The sequence below is a fragment of the Saccostrea echinata genome, unplaced genomic scaffold, assembly GCF_033153115.1.
Source record: "Saccostrea echinata isolate AGI-Se365-2 ecotype Australia unplaced genomic scaffold, CSIRO_AGI_Sech_v1 ptg000009l, whole genome shotgun sequence".
Classification (NCBI taxonomy): domain Eukaryota; kingdom Metazoa; phylum Mollusca; class Bivalvia; order Ostreida; family Ostreidae; genus Saccostrea; species Saccostrea echinata.
In genome coordinates, this window is record NW_026889758.1 from 20,495,723 (window position 1) to 20,519,299 (window position 23,577).

At 34.1% G+C, this 23,577-nt stretch overlaps 1 protein-coding gene across 1 annotated transcript; it reads left to right on the forward strand.

The window, feature by feature from the left end:
- The first annotated feature begins 21,515 nt into the window (after positions 1-21,515).
- LOC133183429 (uncharacterized) lies at positions 21,516-23,242 on the forward strand. Its single transcript, XM_061318389.1, has 2 exons — positions 21,516-21,905; positions 22,920-23,242. The coding sequence occupies exons 1-2, from the start codon at positions 21,585-21,587 to the stop codon at positions 23,238-23,240; spliced, it is 642 nt and encodes a 213-aa protein (XP_061174373.1). The 5' UTR covers positions 21,516-21,584; the 3' UTR covers positions 23,241-23,242.
- Positions 23,243-23,577: the final 335 nt, after the last annotated feature.

The window sequence follows — 23,577 nt, forward strand, 5'->3', positions numbered from 1 at the left end:
GGTCTTTAATATCTCTCACCATTAATGCTTTCAGTAGAACTGTACAGGATACCTTGACTTTAACTACATAATATGTAGATGCTACACATAACTGCATATGCAATGAAGTGCGTTTTTTTTGGCATTTCTATTCCGGTATCTTTCAATGAATTTATTCAAAAGCTTCCAGAACGACACCACGCAAAACCGCGACTTCATCACGATCGTATAAAAATGTTTGCTCAAAAAGTTAATAATCTTTCAGCAAGAACCCTGTGATGTTTAAGACTAATAGTTGCAAAATGACGATGCAGAATTTTATTAATTTCTAAATATGTTACCTTTGCACTTACTTTGTTTTTTTTCTCTCTAAATCAAATACGTTCTTTCTATTCATCATTGGCCTTATAGAGAAACATATGTACATTAGTTATTTGATTTAAATTCTACGTTTCCTTTTTTCATTTTTTTAATTAATTTTCCAAAAAATTGAGCATAAATGCTGGATTTTTAGTTCTGTTTTACTCGATTTTGGCACTGACACACCCTTTGTTCCTTAAATCAGCCGACATTTTGAAATAGGTTTTGAGTTTCTTTTTAGAAAGTGGTTTTGTTGTCAATTCTGCCCTTGATCTGAAAATGACAAAAACCATTAAAGAATGTTATTGTATGTTGTTGTAACATGAAAATCTATTCGCTCCATAGCAGCAAGAAAAAACATCTAGCAAACTGTAATAGAAGTAGTCTGTTTAAAGGATCTAAATACCGAAGGACAAGATAGACCCCTCTTTGGCCCCAGGTTTTTGGATGTCTCTAGGAACAATACGATAGTTCATCTTAAAACCTGTTATCATTCCTGTTACAGAATAAGTATTGATTCTAAATTATGAAATATGCAAAGGTCACAAAATATGTCAATTTCCGAATTTTCTCAAAAATTTTCATCAATTTTAAAGCACATTTTGTTTCAGAAAACACCGAACACAAGCTTGTCTATCTACAAAATCTATATATTTCGTGATGTTGCAGTGTAAAAAAAAATCTCAGATAGGCAAGCCTGTGCTCTATGTTTCCCGAAGTGAAAAGTATCTTAAATTTGACGAAATTCCGTCAGGATTGAGGAAATTCGATAAAATATCCTTCTTTGGCAAATTACTGTGTCCTCCGTGTATGTTTTGAATCAAAATTATTGTTGTTTTTAAAGCAAGTATCATTTAAAGTTGTTAACTGTAAACTACTAGTTTCACAATTTGAAGTTTTTTTTTAATTTTGTCTCCCGCTTTAGCTGAATGTGGGGGATATTAATTTGGGTCTGTCTGTCCGTCCGTCCGTTCAGCTGTCTGAATTTTTGTCTGTGTGTAACACTTTCGTTTTCGGGCGATATCTCGAGAAGCCTTTGAGCTTTTGCAATGAATATTTATACCAAAACCCCCTTTGGTCCTATCCTCTCCTCTCAAATTGTCCCGCCGCGTTGTTTTTTTTTTAAATTAAATATCAACTGGAAAATTGTTTGCATCCACGGTCAAAGTTTTAAGTTATTCCCCCTTTGCATTAAAAGTCGTGCTGCACTATTTTTAGCACAGGAGCATGTTGAGAGTTACTACATATAATACAGGTTGTCGGCGGACTTTACATGGTAAATCTGATAAAACTGTTTAGTAAAGGCTAAATTAAACGCCATATGTTGTGTAAAATTTTGACAATATCGAACGTGTCAAGAACGAAAAATTAGACTTTATAAGGAAAGTAGAAATCTGTGATATTTTCAGACAAAGCACAAGTATTTGTTGGTCAAACGCAAAATATATATTTTAGAAAAAAGACCAATGAGAAGTGGTGAATAAGACGTAAAGCACCAATATGCACAAAGCATTTGGATCCGCGCCCAATTTCATACAAACTAGTTATATGTGGCGTGTACAAACCTTCTCATAAAATCATTATTACAGTGTGAGAAATATTTTATATAAGAAGAATCTTCTGTACACATTTTAAAGAAAAAGTAATCAACCTATATATTTCTATTGGTATTTACAACGTTAAAATTTTGTATAAGAAGATCGTTATATAGAGGTTTAGAATAATAGAAAATGAAAAATAAAATATACCCAATTTTTAAGCAAATTTATGTGACCTTAATGCCAAAGGCTAAAAGGTCAAGGTTGACGTTTTTTTCTTACTCCATCTGCACATTTTTTCCATTTCTTCCACCTTCTTCCAGGGGAGGGGGGAGGGGGGTCGCACCCCTCTTCTGCCCCCTGCTCTAGATCCGCGCATGTTTTTCTTTTTTCCTTAAGCGGGGCCAAATTCGGCTGTTACCATACCTTGTCCTTTGGTCAAATTCTAGGAAGTCTAAAAATAAAATTTCTCAGCCAAATTTAGCATTTAATCATGATTATACGAATATTTATAGTTATTGAATATTTGTTGAAAGATACCCACTCATCTGTTTGGGGAAATAATGAGGATATCTGTCATTTTTGCTCTCTCTGTTAACAAGAACATGCAACATCACATATAAAGGACATCCCAGGCAAACACTGGGTTTGTTTCAAAGAAGAACTTACGACAAAGACCAAAATATGCTATTGGTAATTATTTTCTTCTTTACATTAATTTGAAAAAGATATTCTTAGAAAGCAATTTTATTTTTTTTTTTTTTTTAAAGAATATTACAGTATAGGTAGACAAAACGTTAAAAAAGAAGCTAAAATAGTTGATCTTAGTCTTTTTTTTTTTTTTTTTTTTTTGATTAATAAAATGGACTTCAAAGAGAGGAAAAAAATGTCCTAATACAAAGTATTGTTGGTTTATATCCCATTTATATAACCTTAGCTTGACAATGAACCGTCATGCTTTATTTCTTTATATCAATACTCAGAGTCTCTGTAGCTTTATTTTTTAAACTGTGACCCATTAATTAAATGTGGTGACCCATTATAATTAAATGTATTCATGAATAATTAACATCGAATCTAGATCCAGATAAAAAAGGCATGTTTTTGTTGAATTCTTGTAAAATATATTCACTAAATAAGCTGCTAATAAAATAATCTGAGAGCATGCTCAATTAAAAAATATTGAATTTACATGCCATGTTGATTTCAAATTTCTCTGCAAAAGAGTACACCACAAAAATTCGGTCAGTAATTCTGAAAAACGTTAGTATAATCACACAGGAAAGGATATACCTATACTGTATTCTGCGAGCACTTGTTTCAGAAGTTGGTTAGAGCACTTTTCTGTGTCCTTATGCTGCACTTCAACGGAAGTACAGTACAACTTGGAAGTTGTAAAGCATTCTCACTAGTCCAATGTTGCTGAATAAGAATTGGCATTTTTATGCACCCTGCCGTGAATATGGCCGTCCTTCTGTCCATCCGTCCTTCTGTCTGTTCTTTCGTCACACATTGTATTTAGCTCAGTTTCAAAGAAACCATTCAAGATGTTTTTTTTCAAACTTCAAAAACCTGATACATTTTGATGAGAGCTATTAACTACATCAATTTTTTTTACCCTGACCTTACTTTTCAAAAATGTGTGTTAATCTCAGTTTCAAAAAAAAAAACTATGCAAGATATTTTTTCAATCCTTATATGCTGATACATGTTGGTGAGTACTATTCAACCTCTTTCGTTCGACCTTGACCTTACCTTACTTTTCAAAAAATTGTCTTAAGCTCAGTTTCAAACAAACTACGCAATATTTTTTTTTTTATTGAACCTTATATGCTGTACATATTGATTATCGCTCTTCAACTTCATCAATAATTTTCAACCTTAACCTTTCCATTGACCTTTACTTGAACTTGACCTCAATTTTCTTGAATTTGCCTTTAGCTAAGTTTCAAAGAAACTATTCAAAATATTTTTATTCAAATGCATCGATATTTTTTGACCTTGGTCTTTTCTTTGACCTTGATCTTACTTTTCTTAAATTAGTGTTTAACTCATTTCAAGGAATCTATTCAAGATATTAATTTTATCAAACCTTATATGCTGATACATAGTTGAAAGAGTTATTCAACCTTTCCTTTGACTTGATCTCATTTTTCTTTTCTAAAAGCTGTGTTTGGCTCAGTTTTAAAGAAACAAATCAATAAAAAAAAATTGACCTTCCCTTTGACTTTGATCTGACTTTTCTTAAATTTGAATTTAGCTTAGTTTCAAAGGAACTGTTCAAGATATTTTGTGTAAGCTTGTGCACTGATACATAATTTGGTTGGAATTTATCAAATGTGTCCAAATGTTTTACCTTGACCTTCCCAATGACCTTTGACTTTACTATTTATTGTGTATGAAACTCAGTAGTAAAGAAATTATTCCAGATATTTTAATCTAACTTCCTACATTAATACCAATTGTCATGTTTCAATAGCTAATGAACCCTGGGTTGGGCATTGTCCCATGTCATATGGACATATTGTAGTTTAGCATACTATAGGTACCAACGTTTCATTTTATTGAAAGATTGTTCCTTGGTGACATTAGTATAGTTTTTAATTGTAAAGTTTAACGAGCTGTTGCATTTTTGAAGATCAAATACAACTCGGCTATAATGCTTGCAATGTGTTACTGCAAATAATTTCACCTTGCCTCGTTATAAAGTAACAAAAATTCAAAGCTTTTCTGAAGTTATACACGGCACATACTAGTAAGTTTTGATAAGATTTCTCCCATCTTCCACTTTCTTTCATTTTATTAAAAAAAATTAAAAGAACGAAAATTAAAAGAAAAAATGGTATTTGCACAAATTCAGCTTAAAAAACTAGTATTAAAGATTATATTTACAGTTTTGTAAGAAAAGTAGAAGTTCGTAATTTCTTCTATGAGAATCATTCATTACGATCTACTGTAATGAAAATAGCTGGGTTCTCTATTTTTAGCTCACCTGAGCCAAAGGCTCAAGTTTGCTTTTCTGATTGAAATTTGTCGTTGTTGTCGTAAACTCTTCACATTTTCATAATCTTCACCATAACCACTCAATTTCAACCAAACTTGCCACAATGCATTCTCAAATCATGACCCATTTGGGTAAGGTGGGGCCACAATGGGGGATCATTGAAAGTTTTACATGATGGGAATATATTATGGAAAAATGTTTAAAAATCTTCTCAAGAACAGAAGGGCCATGAGTAGTATTATTAAGAAGCAAGCAATCCCAAAGTAGTTCAAATTTAAGTGTGTTCAAATCAAGCCTTCAGGGGGTTTTACATGAGGATATATTGGAAAAAGGTTTTAAAATTTTCTTTTCAAGAACAGCAAGGCTATAATAAGTGAAATTAATATGCAATCATCCTTAAGAGTGCATATTCAATTTTCTTTTCTTTTTTTTCTTTTTTTTACAAAATCATGCCCCCCCCCCGGGGGGGGGGGTAGGGTAGGGCATGAGAATGTATAAGGAAAATGTTTAAAATCCCTTTCAAGAACAGCAAGGCTATAATAAGTTATATTAATCTACAAGCATTCTCTGGTAGTGCAGATTCAAGTTTGTTATAAAATCATTGGGGAGGGGGTGTTAAGGTTGGGCCACAATAGGGGATCAATAATTTAAACTAATTTTATACGGATTTTTAAAATATTTATTAAAAACAACAGCAGGGTCACACTAAAGTTGACAGTTAAGCATATTTAGCGGGAAAAGGGTTTATTAGAGCCATAAAATGATTTTTGAATACGAATGGGTCAAGTCTCCATTTAATGACGGAAAAGTAAAAGTAAAATCTATTTCATGTTTCAAAAAATGGAGTCTGAACCCATTCTATGTGAAAATCGATCTTTTCTCAAAAAATTATATAAATGCTTCAACAAACTCGTTTATTTAAAAATCATTCAGGACACATCGAAGACAAGAAGACTTCGTAGCGTTGTGGTTAACGGGTTCTCCGAGCTTTGGAGAGAGTTCGAATCATGCGTGAAGCTTTTTTTTCCCCTTTTCACATACCTTAAAAACATAAGTGAAAAATGAATTATTTGTTGATAATTTAGTCAATAAAATAAAGGAAAAAAATGGGTAAAAGATATTATTAACAATATATTTTTTGAAAAATATAACTTTTTATGAAAATGTCTTTTCTCAAAGCGGGGGATTGAACGCCTCCGTTCTTTTTTAAATCTTGTGATTAAGAACAAGATGACTAATGAGACTATTGTTGCCTATGGGTCTCTTGTACACTTTTATGAATGTGGGACATTTGCTGAATAGGAGATTCAACATGTCCTCAGATCGGAATTCTAAATAAAAACGAACCGAAGGCCGTGGGAGATTCAGGGAGATAGGATAACCTAGTCAAACATTAAAATATGGCAAAACGCACTACATTATTGTATAAGCTTCCCTCCTTCATTATAACAACACTGATAAATGTTTTAATTAGAAAGACAAAAAAGAAATGCAGAAAAAACATGGCAAAGCTTCCGTTTAAGGATTTACAGACAGCTTTTATAGATTATCCTTTTGGGGATCCGGATTTGTACAAGCGCGGAATTAAAAAATAATAATTAAATGATTTTCTGTCTCTATAAAATCAAATCTTAGTGCTTGAGAAAATGCGGTTAATGGTCTTAAATCTTGGGTAAAGGGTTTAAGATTTTAGAGAGGACGACTGCAAGCTTATATTGGCGCGACAACTATTCTTAAACAAGTGACATCATTAGTGGTTAAACAACCTTCAAATTATCTTTTTTAAGCATATTATTGTATTTTCAGCTATGAAAGTCAACCTACAACATAAGAAAGTATGACGACTTTATGGCTGTAATATCTAACACAATCCATGATATCCTCTAATGAGACTTTCATCTTATCAAGCAATTCCCCTTCTGAACTAGAACAAACCATACATCAAGAAAAGAGTCTGGGTGACAAATTCATCAAAGTTTGGCAGAACAATTCTCTGAAGTGGCATTCCGTGTATGATTATGTTATCAACGCCATCGAAACATTCTGAGAAGCAACCACTGCATCTGGAAGCAAACTGTATCTGTCCACGCATATAAATTATTGTCTATGTTTACTTTCCTTTTTTTTTTTTTACATTGTTGCTAAATATTGTAACTTTTCAGATCATTCCGTTTTCAATCTTCTTCTCTTAAAGAACCGAACCTTTTCTAACAATTTGGTTGATGAACTCTATGTATAAAAGGGAACAGCATCTGTGAATTTCACAGTCTCCCTCCCATGTATCTGTGGGTGGGACCAAAGCAGGCAATTTTTTGCATTATTAAAATGAGCAATAAGCCATCTTCCAAAGTTGCAAAATTTATGTACTTTGGGTTCAGACCCAAGTAAAAGGCACCGTATAGTCAGATATCAATGCTCTTTTGGGGGGATTTTTTTTACTCTTTATTCGTTGAATTTTAATACGCAAACTATAAATATGCATGGTAAAAAGAAAAATTACAAATTTTGCCAAAATGTGCCCAAAATTTTGAAATGCATGTCTTGGTGAAGGATTCGGGCCTTTGGTGGATCTTATGTTCACCCACAACATTTTTTCCCCTTGTTTACTTATCTTTTAAACTTACCAAGATAAGGACTTTTAAATTTGTGCAAGGTCCATGCTATATTTCAAGGTCATCCATACATCAAAAGTCAAATACCATAAGAACTGGTAACTGCCACATGGTTTGTGATGCCTTTTTTGTGTTTGTTGTCTTTTTTGTTAAGAGGAACTATAAATAACACTATTTTTTTGTTCACCTAATTACTGAAACAATCATGTCGCTTGAGAGAGAAACCAATTTCTTTTTCTATGCTAACAATGTTATACAAGTCGTACACAAGTACAAGTGGTAAAATACTTTAGAGCTATTTGTTTTGCGTGTTATCTCTGGTCTCTCCCAGAATATCCTTTTCCATCCTCATTAAAGAGCCTTGACTTACGTTCACTATTTCTCTGCCGTCACAGAATTATCTAATTAGGCTTAACAGGAGATCTTTGTTACCATAAAATAGACTTTATTGGATAATCATGATATCATCTTAATTTATTAACAACAATATTGATCTCTTCTGTATTAATGCCAGTTTTTAAAGTAAATCGTGACGTCTTAGGGCAATGTCATTCTACAATACTGTTGCCAGCAGTTCTAGAAATGAAGTCATCTAGAGTTTAAGGGTATTCTTTTACACATTTGTATCTTGTTCTCAGCTATTGTCTTAATTATCTACGGTTGTTGCAAGCTTGTAGAAACACAATTCTGTACACATAGTGGTGGGTGTAATTAGAATGGGCAAAATCATGGTTCAGCAGAGCACAGGCTTGATTGAACAAAGGATCGCATAAAATCAAAGTGAAAAAGCAACACATATGTGTAGGAAATCCCTTTTTATTGGACACAGAGAATTTTATTACATAAAGCGAAGATTAGAAAGTTTTACAAAGCATATACATGTATTTAGGTAAATGATAACGCTTGATGAAGCATATGTGTCTTTTTACCAAAGCAATTTCTGCACTCTTTTCGCGAGCGTAAATTCAATTTAGGTGTAATACACGCGACTTCCGTTTGAGGCCTCGACTGACAGTTAACTGCATGATACACGAGGCCACGTACGTGAACCCGTCTAAAACTGTTTTTCCCGGTATCCTCTTACGCTTTCGCAGTAGGCAATCAATTTTTGAACATGAATGGTGGTGTCCTGTAGATATGCAATATGCTCAAGGTGACATTTTCTTTTAAAACTATCTAGGAGGCCAAGTGGATAAATAAACTTTTCCCCCAAAAGCTCCTTTTCAGAAAGAATTTATGCCTCATTATTTTTAGTCTGATAATGAATTTATTGTATGAAATACAAACATAAGAGTCCAATGGATCACATAATTACGTAATCATTCCATATGAGTGAAAAATTCTCGAGAGGGACGTTAAACAACATACAAACAAACAAAAACGTAATCATTTTATGCTCAGTTTGATATATGTATATTTATACGATTAAATTATGGAATACTAGTACACTGCAACTATTTTTTTTCTTTTTTGCTTTTTCATTACTGTAAAACTAACCATTATTCCCGACAACTTTTATTCGCGATTTGTCAGTTTGAAATCTTCTCGAGACGACTAATTTTCGCGACTAAGGAATGACCTTTCATCAATATGTAATGAAGTAAATAGTTCGAGGCGAGAGATATTAGGCAGTAAAAGGTCGCAAAACTCGCGCGAATAAAAGTTGGTTTACAGAAGTTACCCAGGTACAAATGAGAATAAGGGGCGAACACTCATCTGCGGACATTAAAATTACCGTTTTTTTGACAGCTTCTAAATGACATTTATAGCTTAAGATATACAGAGGGAATATTCAATGTTTTGTAGTTGGGTAGGAATTTATTTCACAAGTGGAACAGTATATTTTGATATTTTTATCCCCACACTTTCTAAAAATGAGCTCGGGTTCGCTCACCTGTCTCACTATCTTCTTCCTCTAACTCCTCTCACATTTTATGCAGTAGCCAGTTCATCTGATGGAAATTGATAAGTGGTTTCCTGTAGATGTGCAGCAACGTTCGAAATTTTCATTCTTATCCTGGGAACCTATTGGGGTAAAAGATTGTACAAAGGAGTTTTCCCCAGAATTCCTCTTAAATTTTTCACAGTACATAATCATCTTCTGGAATATGATTGGTGTTGTCTTGCAGATGTGAGGTTTAGATTTTTCATTGTTATCCTGCAGGGAAAATGGAGTTCAAAAAACGGCATTTTCGTAGAAAAGAGAGGTTCTCAGAACTGCTCTTACATTTATTTATATACATGTATTGATAAAAATATTTATATTATATTAAGATTTAATGCAGTAACCCAATTATTTTTATGCCCCCGTATCGAAGATTCGGGGGTATATAGTTTTTGCCCTGTCCGCCCGTCTGTCTGTCTGTCTGTTTGTCAGTTCGTCTGCTTGTCCGCAAAAACTTTAATATCGCTCATAACTTTTGATTGGTTGGAGCTATGGCTTTCATATTTCACATGTGTATTCTCTGTGACAAGACATTTCTTTGGGTACTATCATAATTGACCTTTTGACTTTGACCTTGGAGTTTGACCCACTTTTGCTAATTTTTTACAACTTTAACCTTGGCCATAACTTTTGAACAATTGGTGCTAAGGCTTTCATACTTCACATGCGTAACCCCTGTGACAAGACCTTCATTTGAAAATCAACAACTTTGACCCTTTGACCTAGGAGTTTGACCTACTTTTGTAAAACTTTAACCTTGGCTTTAACTTTTGAAGGGTTGGTGCTAGGGCTTTCATTCTTCACATATGTAATCCTTGTGACAAGACCTTGCTTTAGATATCAACAATATTGACCCTGACCTAAAAGTTGGTGCTAGGGTTTCATATTTGATATGTGTATTCCTTGTGACGAAACCTTCCTTTGAATACCAACAATTATATTGACCTTGACCTTGGAGTTTCTTTTGAATAGTTGGTGCAATGGCTTTCATACTTCACATATGTGATTCTTGTGACAAGACCTTACTTTGGATACCAACAACTTTGACCCTTTGACCTTGGAATTTGACCTACCTTTGAAAGACTTTAACCTTGGCCATAACTTTTGAACGATTGGTGCTAGGGCTTTCATATTTCACATGTGTATGTCTTGTGAAAAGATCTTTCCTTGGGCACCATTAATTTTGACCATTTTAACTTGATGTTTGACTTACTTTTGAAAAAAACTCTAACCTTTTCCATATCTATTCAATGGTTGCTGCTAGGCTTTCATATTTCACAGGTATATTCCTCGAGACAAGACCTTACTATGGGTACCAACATATTTGATTTGCATTTGAGAAAGTTTTAACCTTTGATATGAGTTGCCATAAGGAGGCATCAGTGTTTCACAATCACATATCTTGTTTTGGAATATGATTTGCATGGCTTTAGATACAGTAGAATTTGAGTATTGTCATTTTCGTCCTAGGAAGGGGGCAATTGGGGTCGATTTTTCTTTGTGGATTCATTTATTTATTTTTGTACTGTTTTGATTGTTTGTTGTTTTTTCCCTCGTTAGTGTTTTTTCGGGGGGGAGGGGGGGGGGGTGTCTCAGATGTCGTCTCACATTTTACACAGTAAGCCAAATCATCTATTCAAATACGATTGGTGGTGTCCTGTAGATAATAAAAAGGTTTCTAACTTTTCATTTTCATATTAGAGGCCAATTTGGGACCGAAATTATGTTTCTTCTACAAAGACCTGCTTTCTACAAAGACCTGTTTTCTCGGACAAGCCGCTTTCAATGATAATCTTACTAAATCAGCGGTCCCCGGGGGTAGGGGTGTCCAAGGTTTTGTTTCTTCTAAATAAAACTAACTTGATCTGTGGAGAGAAGATTTCTGTTTTTCAATCCATGTCATACTGATAAAAATTTACCTCTTCTTCACGGTATTTGAATGTCATCTCTTGAAACCTTTAATCACATGTTCAAGCCTTCGGCATCTGTTTTATTTACAAACAGCCTAATATTACCAAGAAGATGATGCTTAGAATTCGACTTTGTATTGAGTTGAAAAGATAATTTACAGACTTAGTACTAGCTAGCTTTTTCCTGGGGTCAACGAGTAAAATATAGCACGGGTTAACCTTTTATTGGTTGCTGTAAATAACTTGCACCTGGAATTATTTACCATGAGATCATCATTGCGGTTATAATCGAAGGACGTGACCACAATCAATGACAAAAAATTTGGTTTCCGCTCATTTTAACAATATTCATCCATTTTTTACCTTCATTTATAAAATTATAAGATAAAGAAAGCTTGTGTACTGAATATCGTGTTTTATACTCATAGGTTACAGCTGTTATCATGCATCGCACTCTGTGGTTAACCTTTTATTGCATTCTTTAAATCTCATTTAAGAATCTGACAGCTTCAATGTTATCAGAACAATAAATAATCTTTAAAGGAGGATTAATATAGTTTTACATATAATTTTACTGCCTATAAATGAAAATTTTTAAAAATAAGCTATTGTCAAAAAGTAGTGTTATAATGTATGCTAATTATTTTCTATATAAACATTTTCAAATAAATTTTTTAGGTAATTTTTAAATTTTATTTAATACCTATTTTTCTCAAATAACATGCAATAAAAAAAAACAGCTATCAATAGATTTATAGTAGATAACACTGTATTGGAAAATATTAGAACTCTATAAAGAAAAGTTGTTTTTATAAAGAGTTAAATCTTATGAATTAAGAGAAAGCAGTGAGCTGAGGAATTTACATCTTAAAAATTTTAGTTATTTTTAAGTACAAAGTATATTAAAATGATTCCTGTCCAGTATAAGAAGGCGTCACTCTTTTTATTCTATAATTAAAACTCAAAGAGTTCAATCGGTGTCCTTTGGATATTCCTTCGGGATGTTAAACATATGTCATATGTACAGTCTTCAGATTACCAGTTTTAGTGCAAGAGGTCCAAGGGCCTTAACAGTCACCTGAGTTTAATACAATACTGTAAAGATCCATAGAAGAATAAAACAAAATTAACTGATAGATGAAGCTATGTTGCCCAAGAATCTGGTAAAAGTACCCTTGCTTATTGTAATGCGAGACCTTGGTTTTCCCAAGTCTTCTACAGGGATGAATGCAAAATATGCAAATACATTAACTGGCAAAATTGGAAATATGCAACTTACGTCATTTCCATCTGTTATAGTCAAAACATTTAATGATAGACAATGAAATGGGCGGGTACAATTCGACACGGTGTAAGGTATTCAATATATACAGATATGTTTTTTTGCCTAGTGCTACAATTAAATACACAAAGAGAAATCTCGAGGCAATGCTTGTAGGCTACACAAACAACTAAGCTGCTTGCCACTTGGTAACATTTGGTACCAACACTTGCCTCTTAGCTAGACAAAAAAAAAAAAAAAACACTTGGTAATACTTGTTACCAGCACTCTCCACTTGACTTGGTATACAACATGGCTATTTGCTACTTGTCATTAATAACAACTTGTCCCCTAGTTTAGAAAGTCGTCGCCCCAAAACTGCTCGTGAAGCGAGCTCTATAAACTAACGTGTAAGAATAGAGGAAATCTGTATATTCTTTATGCAATTTTTTGTCTGAAACCTTTCAAGAATTCATTCTTTTGCAATTCCATAATAATGGTGAATACAACATGCCTGCAGTTATCGTGAAGATTTCACTCGGAACTCCTAAATATGGAGCGTGGCGCAGTCAGTCGATTGTTAAGAATTAGTTCTTGCAGAGGGCTTAAAAGGAACAAAAACTAATTACATCTATTCTACAATGTCTTTCGTTAAAACACTGCATCACTTAGACTCCATTTTTTGAAATACAACTTCGGACGTCACAGTCTAGACTGTGTCTCGTGTGGTTTGAAGCTTGCAAAGGCGGATCAAAGTTACAAGTGTAAGCTATGTGTAGGTTTTGCATGACCCCAACGGTCACACCGTAAAAATATGAATAATAAAATAGTAAAGCTGAGCTATAATAGATACATGTATTTCATTACTTCCTTTATTACATCCTCACAATGTCAAGGTTTTGTGATTTCGGAACTCCACACAAATCCTTGACATAAGTCGTTATTTAAAAGTTTGGCTAAAAAGCTTACTATTTCATTTGTTCCTGGTCTAGGACTAGAAAACAGCTTTTATTGTCGGTAAGTTTTGTAAACAAATATGACTCTTCTTTAATATGGAAAGTGTCAATATTGTAAAATTTGTGACTAGATACTTTAAATGAAACATCGGGGTTAATTTTTTGAAGATCGTCCTCATTACAATCACAAAAGATATGCTCTGGAGTTGGACACTTTGATAACTACGGATTTGAAAAATATATTCTCATTGGTTAGTTTATAATTTCCCATTACGTCATGCGTAACCACAAGCCCAACTTTCAGGTAACGACTTATGTCAAGGGTTTGTGTGGAGTTCCGAAATCACAAAACCTTGACATTGTGAGGATGCCTTTATTACAGTTTTCAAAATCGTTTCTTTTATTAATGTAGGATGTTTATTCTACCTTTCCCGATATACTGAGAAAAATAAAATATAGATCACAAGAATTTAAACAAAGTTTGAAGTAATACTGCCACATAATATTAAGCAGAATGGGATTTTTCTCTTTTTCCACAATTATTTTGCAAAACTTTTTCGAATTTTATCAGAATGGGGAGTTGTGAATCCTGCAGGAAACACTTGTCATGATTAAGAACTTACCATAATGGATTAACGGGAAATAAGTATCACTTGGTTTCCTCGTGACAGAATCGAACAGATTCTTGTAGTAATGTTTAAGTTGTTGAAATCACAAGTTTATTGCCTGAATTCAGGACATTTGAGCATAAAAAGTCAGCATAGGCCGTCACTGGTTTCCAAGTTATATCGTTTCCAGAAGGTTTGTGAAGACAAATGGATGTAAGCTATGTCTGTCCATTTCTCTAAATAGAATAGCAATATTCCTGTCCTGGAGGTAAAAATGACCAAAAACAAAACAACTCACAATCCGAATAACAAAATCACATGGAAACATTACTGCAATGTTTGTATAACAAACTGATTTTATTTCATTTGTTTGATTAACACCTTATGACTTAGTATTTTATTAACGCGTGTTCGGTTAAATTTACAGGGAATTGTGTTAATGTATTTATTTTTCCCAGGGTCTTTGCCTTTCTTCACCAGTGAAATGTCCCCTTTACTGAAAGTCAAATATTGTCAGGAAAAAATTAGTCTCGGGTACTAAATTTACCTTCAATTTGAAAAAAATTCATCCTTTTACAATTACCAGTACATTTGGGGGAAGTTTCCCCAGCTGAAGTTATTCATGTGTACGAGAGAACTATGGTGGCCCAGACGGCACATCTCCAAAACCGGTTTATTCAACTGCCAACTAGCCAAAATATAGATTGAATATTGTGAAATTTATACATATTTTAAACTTCCTTTGTGAAGGACATTTTCTTAAGGCGTGATCGATAGAATCACTGGACCGGCTGATCCTGGAATACTAACATTAACTGGTTAAACAGATATCCTGGACCAAACATGGAGGGATCTTAGTGCAGTCTCCAGCCGTACTCATTGCAGCCCGATCATTCAGTGCTTTCATACAGTGTTTAGACACTCTTAAATTGCTTTAATGTACTAAATTTATGTATCTGTTCATATATCCATTTTTTCTGTTGATCGATTGATTTTTTTTTGTATTTTCTTATTAAATTTTCTTTTGTTTATATTTATGTTTTCTTTGGTTTTATTTAAGTTCAACAGGGTGTATAACATATATCCTCACAGTTTCGTAAAGTCAAAACGGAAAAAAATGAAAGGGAACTAATGCTGAGAAATCGTCTGTATATATATTGGCAAAATGAATGTCATTAGAAAACGCTCAAAGCAATACAGAAAAGCAGATTACTCATTTCCCCATAAACTATATTTGATTTTATCTGATCGGCGACGTTTCTGTGGAGAAGGAAAAATTAAACTTTTTTAAAATCAAATTATTAACTTTCTTACATCATCCGTGACATTCTGTAGTAGTACATGTGTTCATCAAATAGGACAGTATGCCTTCTAGAAGATGAAAATCTTTATTAATAAACTATGTTGAAAAGATAACAAGATTGAATGTTTTCTTATTCATGAACTCTGTCTGTGAAATTGGTCAAGATAATCCACAATAAATTGTTCCAAGATCAAAGTTTGATATATCCCCAGGTGTCCCGAAATTGCTTTCTTCGATTAGAACTTCTCTTTTCATGTATAAACGATGTGGTCATTGAGGATATGTAGCGAATACACGCAATGTACAGAATGTGTGCAGAAACGTAAGCTGTGTTTAGTACGGACGTACCTGCCACCGACTCCATCCGCTTCCAAAGCGCTTAATTTCAAGTTCTTTCCTTGGACAATTCATTACTCGATTTTTCCAATCGTGCTTCTTTTTTTACAACCTCTTTTTTCATTCTTTTTTCGCGTAGATTTAAAGATTTGCATACTACCTTTCTTTGTTACCAATTCTTGCTAATGGCACCGTTATTAGTGAAAGATTTATTATATTTTAATCCCACATGCTTTGCATTAACAATGAACATGTTTCTTTTCTGCAGTTCCAGTGGCTGCACGTTTCCGGGAGATAGTTAAGGTATTTTTGAGACCTAACAACAATCAATGCATACAGGGATAATAAATATCAATGTTAGCTCTGTATGCAATTTGCGGTTTTTGGTGTTAATTATGTTTGTTTGTTAATTAAATACCTGAAAGAAGCCCCATGTGATTTTTCTTCATCAAGCTTTGGTCATCCACATGTCATCTGTTAACTTTCACATTTGATCATCTGCCTGTCTTCTTTTATATTCAACTTCTTTTCAAGGCCTATTGGCTAGTTACTTAAGTATATCCAAACTTTGCAAAATGCATATCTGTGTAATGGGATTTAAAAAAAAAGGACCTTGCACTCCCCATTTTTAGAAGGGGAGGTTATAATAAAAAGTCAAATATGGTAGGGTCATTCCAAACTCTTCTTAAAAACCAGTGCGAATTATAAAAGCTTTCTTATATACAGTATGGAGTCAAGTCGGGACCACAAATCGTGTTGAATTAGGGACGAAGAATAAATTATTAAAAAATAGCAATACTGCAGTGTTTAAAGTGATATGCAAGCATCCAAATATAGTACATATTCAGTTTTAGTTTTAATAAATTTTTATGGCCCCCGGGGCCAGGATGGACACCAAAATGGTTAAGGATTTTCATCCCCCAAAAAGGGTATCTTCTTACAGCAAAAGTATGTTTAAAATCGATCCTACAGGTAGGAAATTGAGCTTTCATTTTCATTTTCATTTTCAGCTTTCATTTTCTCAGTAGCCTTGAAACCGTCGAAATATAGTGTCCTTTTCGACAGATGGCATTTAAAAAAAAATAAACTACGCAAACTAATTATAAAGTAGAGTGAGTGCTATTCAACGAAAGAATCTTACAAAATTCGTTCATTTATTGTAAAAGTCGCAGAACATAATTTAGTGTTGCAATGTAATGGGCATGAAATTTTTTAAAATGTTCAAATTTCTACGAAAATATTTCTATGAGAATTATTTTAAGCGACACATTTTGAAATTCTTTGCCAAGAATTCCGCCCATTTTTGTCCCCCGCTTTCACTGAAAGTGGGGGATATTAATTTGGGACTGTCTGTCCGTCCGTCCTCATTTCTATCTGTCTGTAACACTTTCGTTTCCGCGCGATATCTCGAGAACCCTTTGAACTTTCGCAATGAAATTTTACATAGCAACTCCCTATGTCTCAAAGAAGAACCCTATTGATTTTGAGGTCAAAAAGTCAAAGGTCAAGGTCATAAATTAATAATTTTGTCTGTTTTAACACTTTCGTTTCTGCGCGATATCTCGAGAATCCTTTGAGCTTTTGCAATGAAATTTAACATAACAACTCCTTGTGCCCTAAGGAAGACTTCTATTGATTTTAAGGTCATCTTCGCTAGCCAAGGGTTTCTGATCCGCTTCTCTCCTCACAAACCCTTGGCATACGGTGCAGTCAAAAGATTGTTTACGACACGTGATCTCGAATCTTCCAACATACACACAAATTGCGTCATCGACAAAAATAAAAGGCGTATTTGAAAATTTAAGTTTTTAAAGAATAATTTACAAGAAGATATCGAGCAATGTTTAATTTGTTATTTATCGTGCAAATCTACATCTACAATAAGATTCCTGATCAAAATATTTGTACATCAGCTTAAGATTGGATGACACCATATCTATTTATTGAGTGGCATGTTATCTTACGAATCGTTGTTTACTTGTTTTTTTCATTACCGAGATTAAAAAAGCAAGATATATTCCGAAGGCAAATATCATCATTTACAAAAGCAATTTCTGATTGGTCGAACGATGTCGATCAACTCCAATCACAACTCGAGAAAAAAAAACCCAACTTTTAATAGCACCGTATGCCAAGGGTTTGTGAGGAGAGTAAAGGATCAAAAACCCTTGGCTAGCGAAGATGTTTTAAGGTCAAAAGGTCAAAGTTCAAGGTCGTAAATTCATACATTCCGTCTGTGTGTAACACTTTCGTTTCCGGGCGATATCTCAAGAAGCTTTTGAGCTTTTGCAATGAAATTTTATACCATAACACCCTCTGGCCTCTCTCACCCCTCGCCAAGTGTCCCGCCGCGTTTTTTTTTAATTTATAGTATTAAAAGTCGCTTGGCACTATTTTTAGCACGGGGGCATCTGGAGAGTTATTACGTATAATAAAGGTTGTCGGCGGACTTTATATTCTAATTACATCTTTTAGAATTGTTTAGTAAATGCTTAATTAGACACCATGTATTGTGCAAACTTTTGACAATATCGAACGTGAATATAAACATTATATGTGACCTAATGTTAACTTTAATTTGGTGTAAAATCAAGTGACTCCGTGGTCTAGGGGTATGACTCTCGGTTAATATTTGAGAGGCCCCGGGTTCAAAACCGGTCGGTTCTTTTTTTTTTTTTTGGATTTTTTTTTTGGGGGGGGGGGGGTTACCATATAAATGATAGTATTCAGCATGTGAAATGAAAAAGTTATGACGTCTGGCTTGTACAAACTCATAAAATCATTATTACAGTGTGATAAATATTCTATACAAAAAGAATCTTCTATACACATATTATAGAATAAGCAATCAAATCTTTATATCCATATTGGCATTTTTTATTTGCTTCAATATACATGTATACATGTAGGCAGGGGATGCTCACTCCTCCATGGTACCTGATCCCACCTCTGATGTTTGGAGGTCCGTGTTTGCTCTGCTCCTATTTTGTATTGTTTAATGGACTTTTGAGCTTGAATACTGTTCGTTATCTCAATATATTTTATACATTTAATAATTCTACAAATCAAAGGGGGGGGGGGGAGTCCGACCCCCCCCCCGGAACTGCGCATGCTCTTCTAATTCCCCAAAGCGGGGGACACAAATTCTCTGAATTAGTTTGTCTATCCTAAACCTTGTGTGCCACGTATGTGAACTGGGCTTTAGACTAAAACATTAAAAGAAGATCAATGACATAAAAGAAAAAAAATATTTAAAAGGTTTAACATTACAGTATTCTCTGAAAGAAATCCACATTAACCCATATATCTGAAAAATAAAAGAGAAGCTTTGTTATATCTATACTTATAAATTAATAAATTTTGCAAATAAACTCCGAAACGGGTGCACCAGAGTTCTTACTTACTTCTCTAACAATACACTAGATACAAGCTGATGTCCGTAAACTATATTTAGATTTCACTCGCATAGTAAGTATCGTACATTAAATTAAAAGTCCACTTTCATTTTCTATAAACAGCCATGAAATAGCTAAAACGTGAGTACGGTGGCGTTTCCGGTTGGCGGATCTAAGTTACTGGCAATTATTAATGAAACTGACAACAAGCAATCGTTTATTTATTACATGAAACGTCATCACTGAATTATTCAATCAAAACTCGATTTAAATGATATAAAAGATATAAGTTGTGATAACCGATTAAAAAAGGGAAATGTGCAAAATATTTTCGTCATTCGCCGATCTTTATATTGACGGAAGCTTCTAGAACATCATATAGCATCGAGCCCGATGTTAAGAAAAAAAAAAACGAGGCGATGATAGCTACATGACCATAAAAAAAAGCTTTTGTGTAAATGGTCATAATTGAAATAATGGTAAATCACTGATAACACTATAAGTTGTGAATATAATTATATCGAAAGACTATTACATATACATGTATATAGTAGGTTTTCCTAATAAATTTATCGGTAAAATTTGTATATATTCCTTACTGAGAGCATCGTGGCAACGAACCCGAAGTACAATTTGTACTTCGTAATAAACTTGCTTATATGAAAAGAGAAAATTAATGAATAAGGTATTGTTCAATACAATTAAAGATGTAAAAATTTGCGCTTTAATCAATGCACAATTAATTTCTGAATACAATCTTTTATAGCTGCAATAATGTAGCCCTCTCCTTTTTTGAGGGGGGGGGGGGGGGAGGGGGGCAGACAGAGAGGCCAGAAAATATCAGATCCAAAAAACAAAAAAAAAATAGGAGAGGGCTACATTGTTGCAGCTTAGTCTTTTGTATCAAATACTGAGCCTATTCATAGGGCGTTAAAAGCTAATTTTTACACAGGTACTTGGTTCTTGGTTTATAGATATGTATGTACCTTATTGATAGGTAAAAAAGGTAAAAAAGTAAAGTACATTTTTACATATCAATAAGGTACAAACATATTTATAAACCAAGACCCAAGTACCTGTGAATTCCCCCCTCCCCCCCACCCACCCCCAATCAATTTATCAGTAAAATGTGCATATTCGTCGCTTTTATCCTAGACGGAAATGAAATAAGAGCATCTGAAGCACAATATCCATAACATAGTATAACAGGTCTCACAATAAACGTCAATTAATGAAATTGCTATTTTTAAAAAAAAAATAAAACAAATAAAACAAACACAAAAAAACGGGAGGTTTGGGGGGATGGGTGGATTGGATAGGTAAATCTACTTCATTGGGAATTTGAACAAAGTATTTGTTCCTGCTATAAGCCTGTAGGCTGTCAGTAGAGAACTACAATATATTTTCTGTCGGTAGTGGTATAAATTCAATTCCCCGCGCTTGCGCGGGATTTCATCTAGTAAAATTGATAAAAAAAATCATCATAACCTAAAAGTCAGGTAAAATTGAGACCCTTGAGGGTTTGGTCGAAATTTCTGGATCATATGCAAGTGATTCTATACTTTGTTTAAAGATCCGCGTGATTTATCTAATCCTTAGATATTATGGTTTTATAAATCTTCTGTTTATATTAAACCTTATCAAAGAGTAGTGGGAGTTGAAAACAAGATATATCTATTCTCTCCAGCAAAAAACTTTTAAAAAAAATAGATGACTCAAATGAAACCTAGATTGAGAAAAATCACCTAGACATATGCACCGCCTCAGAAACCAAGATTGCTGAATTAGTTTGATACTGCACTTGCTCTACTGTTGAACACTTGTGCAACATGCGCAGATACATGTAGTTATACTGCGCAAGCTCGGTGAAACAGGACGCTTCTTCTTAGCTATCATGAAATTTTATAAAATTTCACATTTTCTGGCTGATCCCACTGGACTGGACTCGTGAGGATCAACAAGGACTACAAATTTTCATTTTCTACACTCCATCGTTAAGGGAATTAGTGGATCTACCAATATTTGGTTTTTTTCACAATTAAGTTGATACTGACAAGAGAATATTCTCTACTTCCGGCAAATGTAAACAATGAAACATCTTTTGCTTGCATTATGTTTTATAACTTTTGTGGTAAGTAAAACAATGTATTGCCTGCATAAGACACGACCAAACACCTACGTGTCTAAGGAATTTTCCTTTTCCCTCCAACAGCCCAGTTATATCTGTGCAAACACCTGCATTTACTACTGGCATATGAACACATTCCAACAGAGGAAATTCTAGCCAAGTGTGGTTTGCGACACTTCAAACTTTCTGTCTATTTTATTAATTATAGGCGGTGTAGAAACAAACCCCGGCCCCTCTACCTCAAGTTATATGTGTCCCATATGCGACAAACCATGTGACTGGGGACAAAGAGCCATTGCATGTGATGAATGCAACCATTGGTACCATGCAACATGTACGTGGGTGGACTCTGAGGAATATTTATTTCTATCCAACGAGTCTGTCTCATGGTACTGTGTAGTTTGCAATGCCCCAAATCATTCAACTGTATTGTTCGACTCAATTGACTCTGCTGATAGTAATACCTTTTCAGTTTTGTCATCAAGAGATACTAGTAATGCAGACCCAAACTATAGCAGTTTATCAGATACCAGCTTTGGGGAACCTATGGCATCCTCATCATTAACGCGGGTATGTTAAGGAAGCATATAAGTCAATTCTCTGGAAATTTAGACTTTTTAAAGAAAATTAAGTTTGATAATTTACCAAAACCGCTGATAAATGTAAACTATTATTATCTATTGCATAAAGATAAAAGAGTGTCTAACGCAAAGACGTGCACCACCACCACGGCATCACGTGACTTCTATTAATAGCGAAATTTTCCTTAGTAAAAAAGCCAACAGAACAACAATACCCCGAAGTGTAATAATTTCTTTGAGTAAATAATATAGTTGGAAAACATCTATTTTGCCTAAAAAGTGCTGCTAGATTCCCACTGTTCCGTCAGTAAAATAATAATTCCACACATTCGCACGAAACCTTACCCGATGTTTTGAATTTTATACATATAAACCGAGATTTTTCGTAAAACCATGCTTAACTCGGGATTCTAGCAGCACTTTCCAAGTATTTTAGGAGGCAAACTTTCCATCTGTACAAATCTTATGTTTTGAAATATACAGCTTATTGTTGTTCTGCTGCATTATTTTTGTCACAAATGACAGAGGAAAGGCCGACCGGGATACGTATATAGCTGGCTGTCTTCGAAGAGAATACAATCGATGAAAATAAATTAGCATACCTGTTTTAGTAACTGAACTCCATATGAATTTCACAAAATATTCAGGATATTTGCTTTTAAACTCCATTTTACGTATCTTTGTACATGCCGTCTTAGCCAAATTCTCTTTACACGACATGATCAATTCCCAAGTTACTTGAAGTACACATATGACGTCATCGGTGGTAGATTTTAATCAAAATGACAGATACAGCATAACAAAATAAAAACATTTTATTTTTGTTAATGTTTACACGTTTCTATTCATTTTCTAGAGTTAAATTACATCTCTAAATACGAATATTACGAAAACTTGTATTCTAAAATTGACGTCATCTCGCCTACTATGACGTCATAATGTAGCACTGATTAAGTCAAGGTAGAATATTTTGTATGCTTCCTTATTACCCCTGCGAAGGCAGCCAAAACAACAACAACGAGGAAATGCGCGGCGGAATCTTCGTATTCTTGTTACCAACTTTCAGAGTTTTAAAAATAAACGCAATGATCTCCAAGTCATGATTGAATCAACAAAGCCCGATGTTATCCTTGGGACCGAGACTTGGCTGAGTGATACGATATGTACATCAGAAATATTCCCTCCTAAACTTTGGTATGATGTGATACGTAGGGACCGGGATGGGGATGCACATGGTGGTGTTCTTATAGCAGCTACAACTGAACTCGGCCTGAATCATCTTCACACCAGTAAGGACTCGGAACTCATAGCCGAAAGAAAGTGATATTGTCATGCCTTTACCGTCCACCAAATGGGCAAGATCAGCAGACAACAGATAAAGCTATACATGATATAAGTGATCTGCGTTCTCGACATAAGAACAACATTTTCATACTGTTACAGTCTACGGCTTACTTTGACATTTAAACCTGCCTTATGTACGGAGGTACGGTTTTGACAATAGACAAGAAAGTCTTAATAGTGGTTATAGGTATGGTGCTAGGGGCACTAACATGATTTACCGGCATGCAATCAACGCAAAAGGTGATGGGATTCAGAATTAAATAAATTACCTTATTCGTGAGGTATAGTATCTCCTTCCAATCTCATTTTCTGAAGGA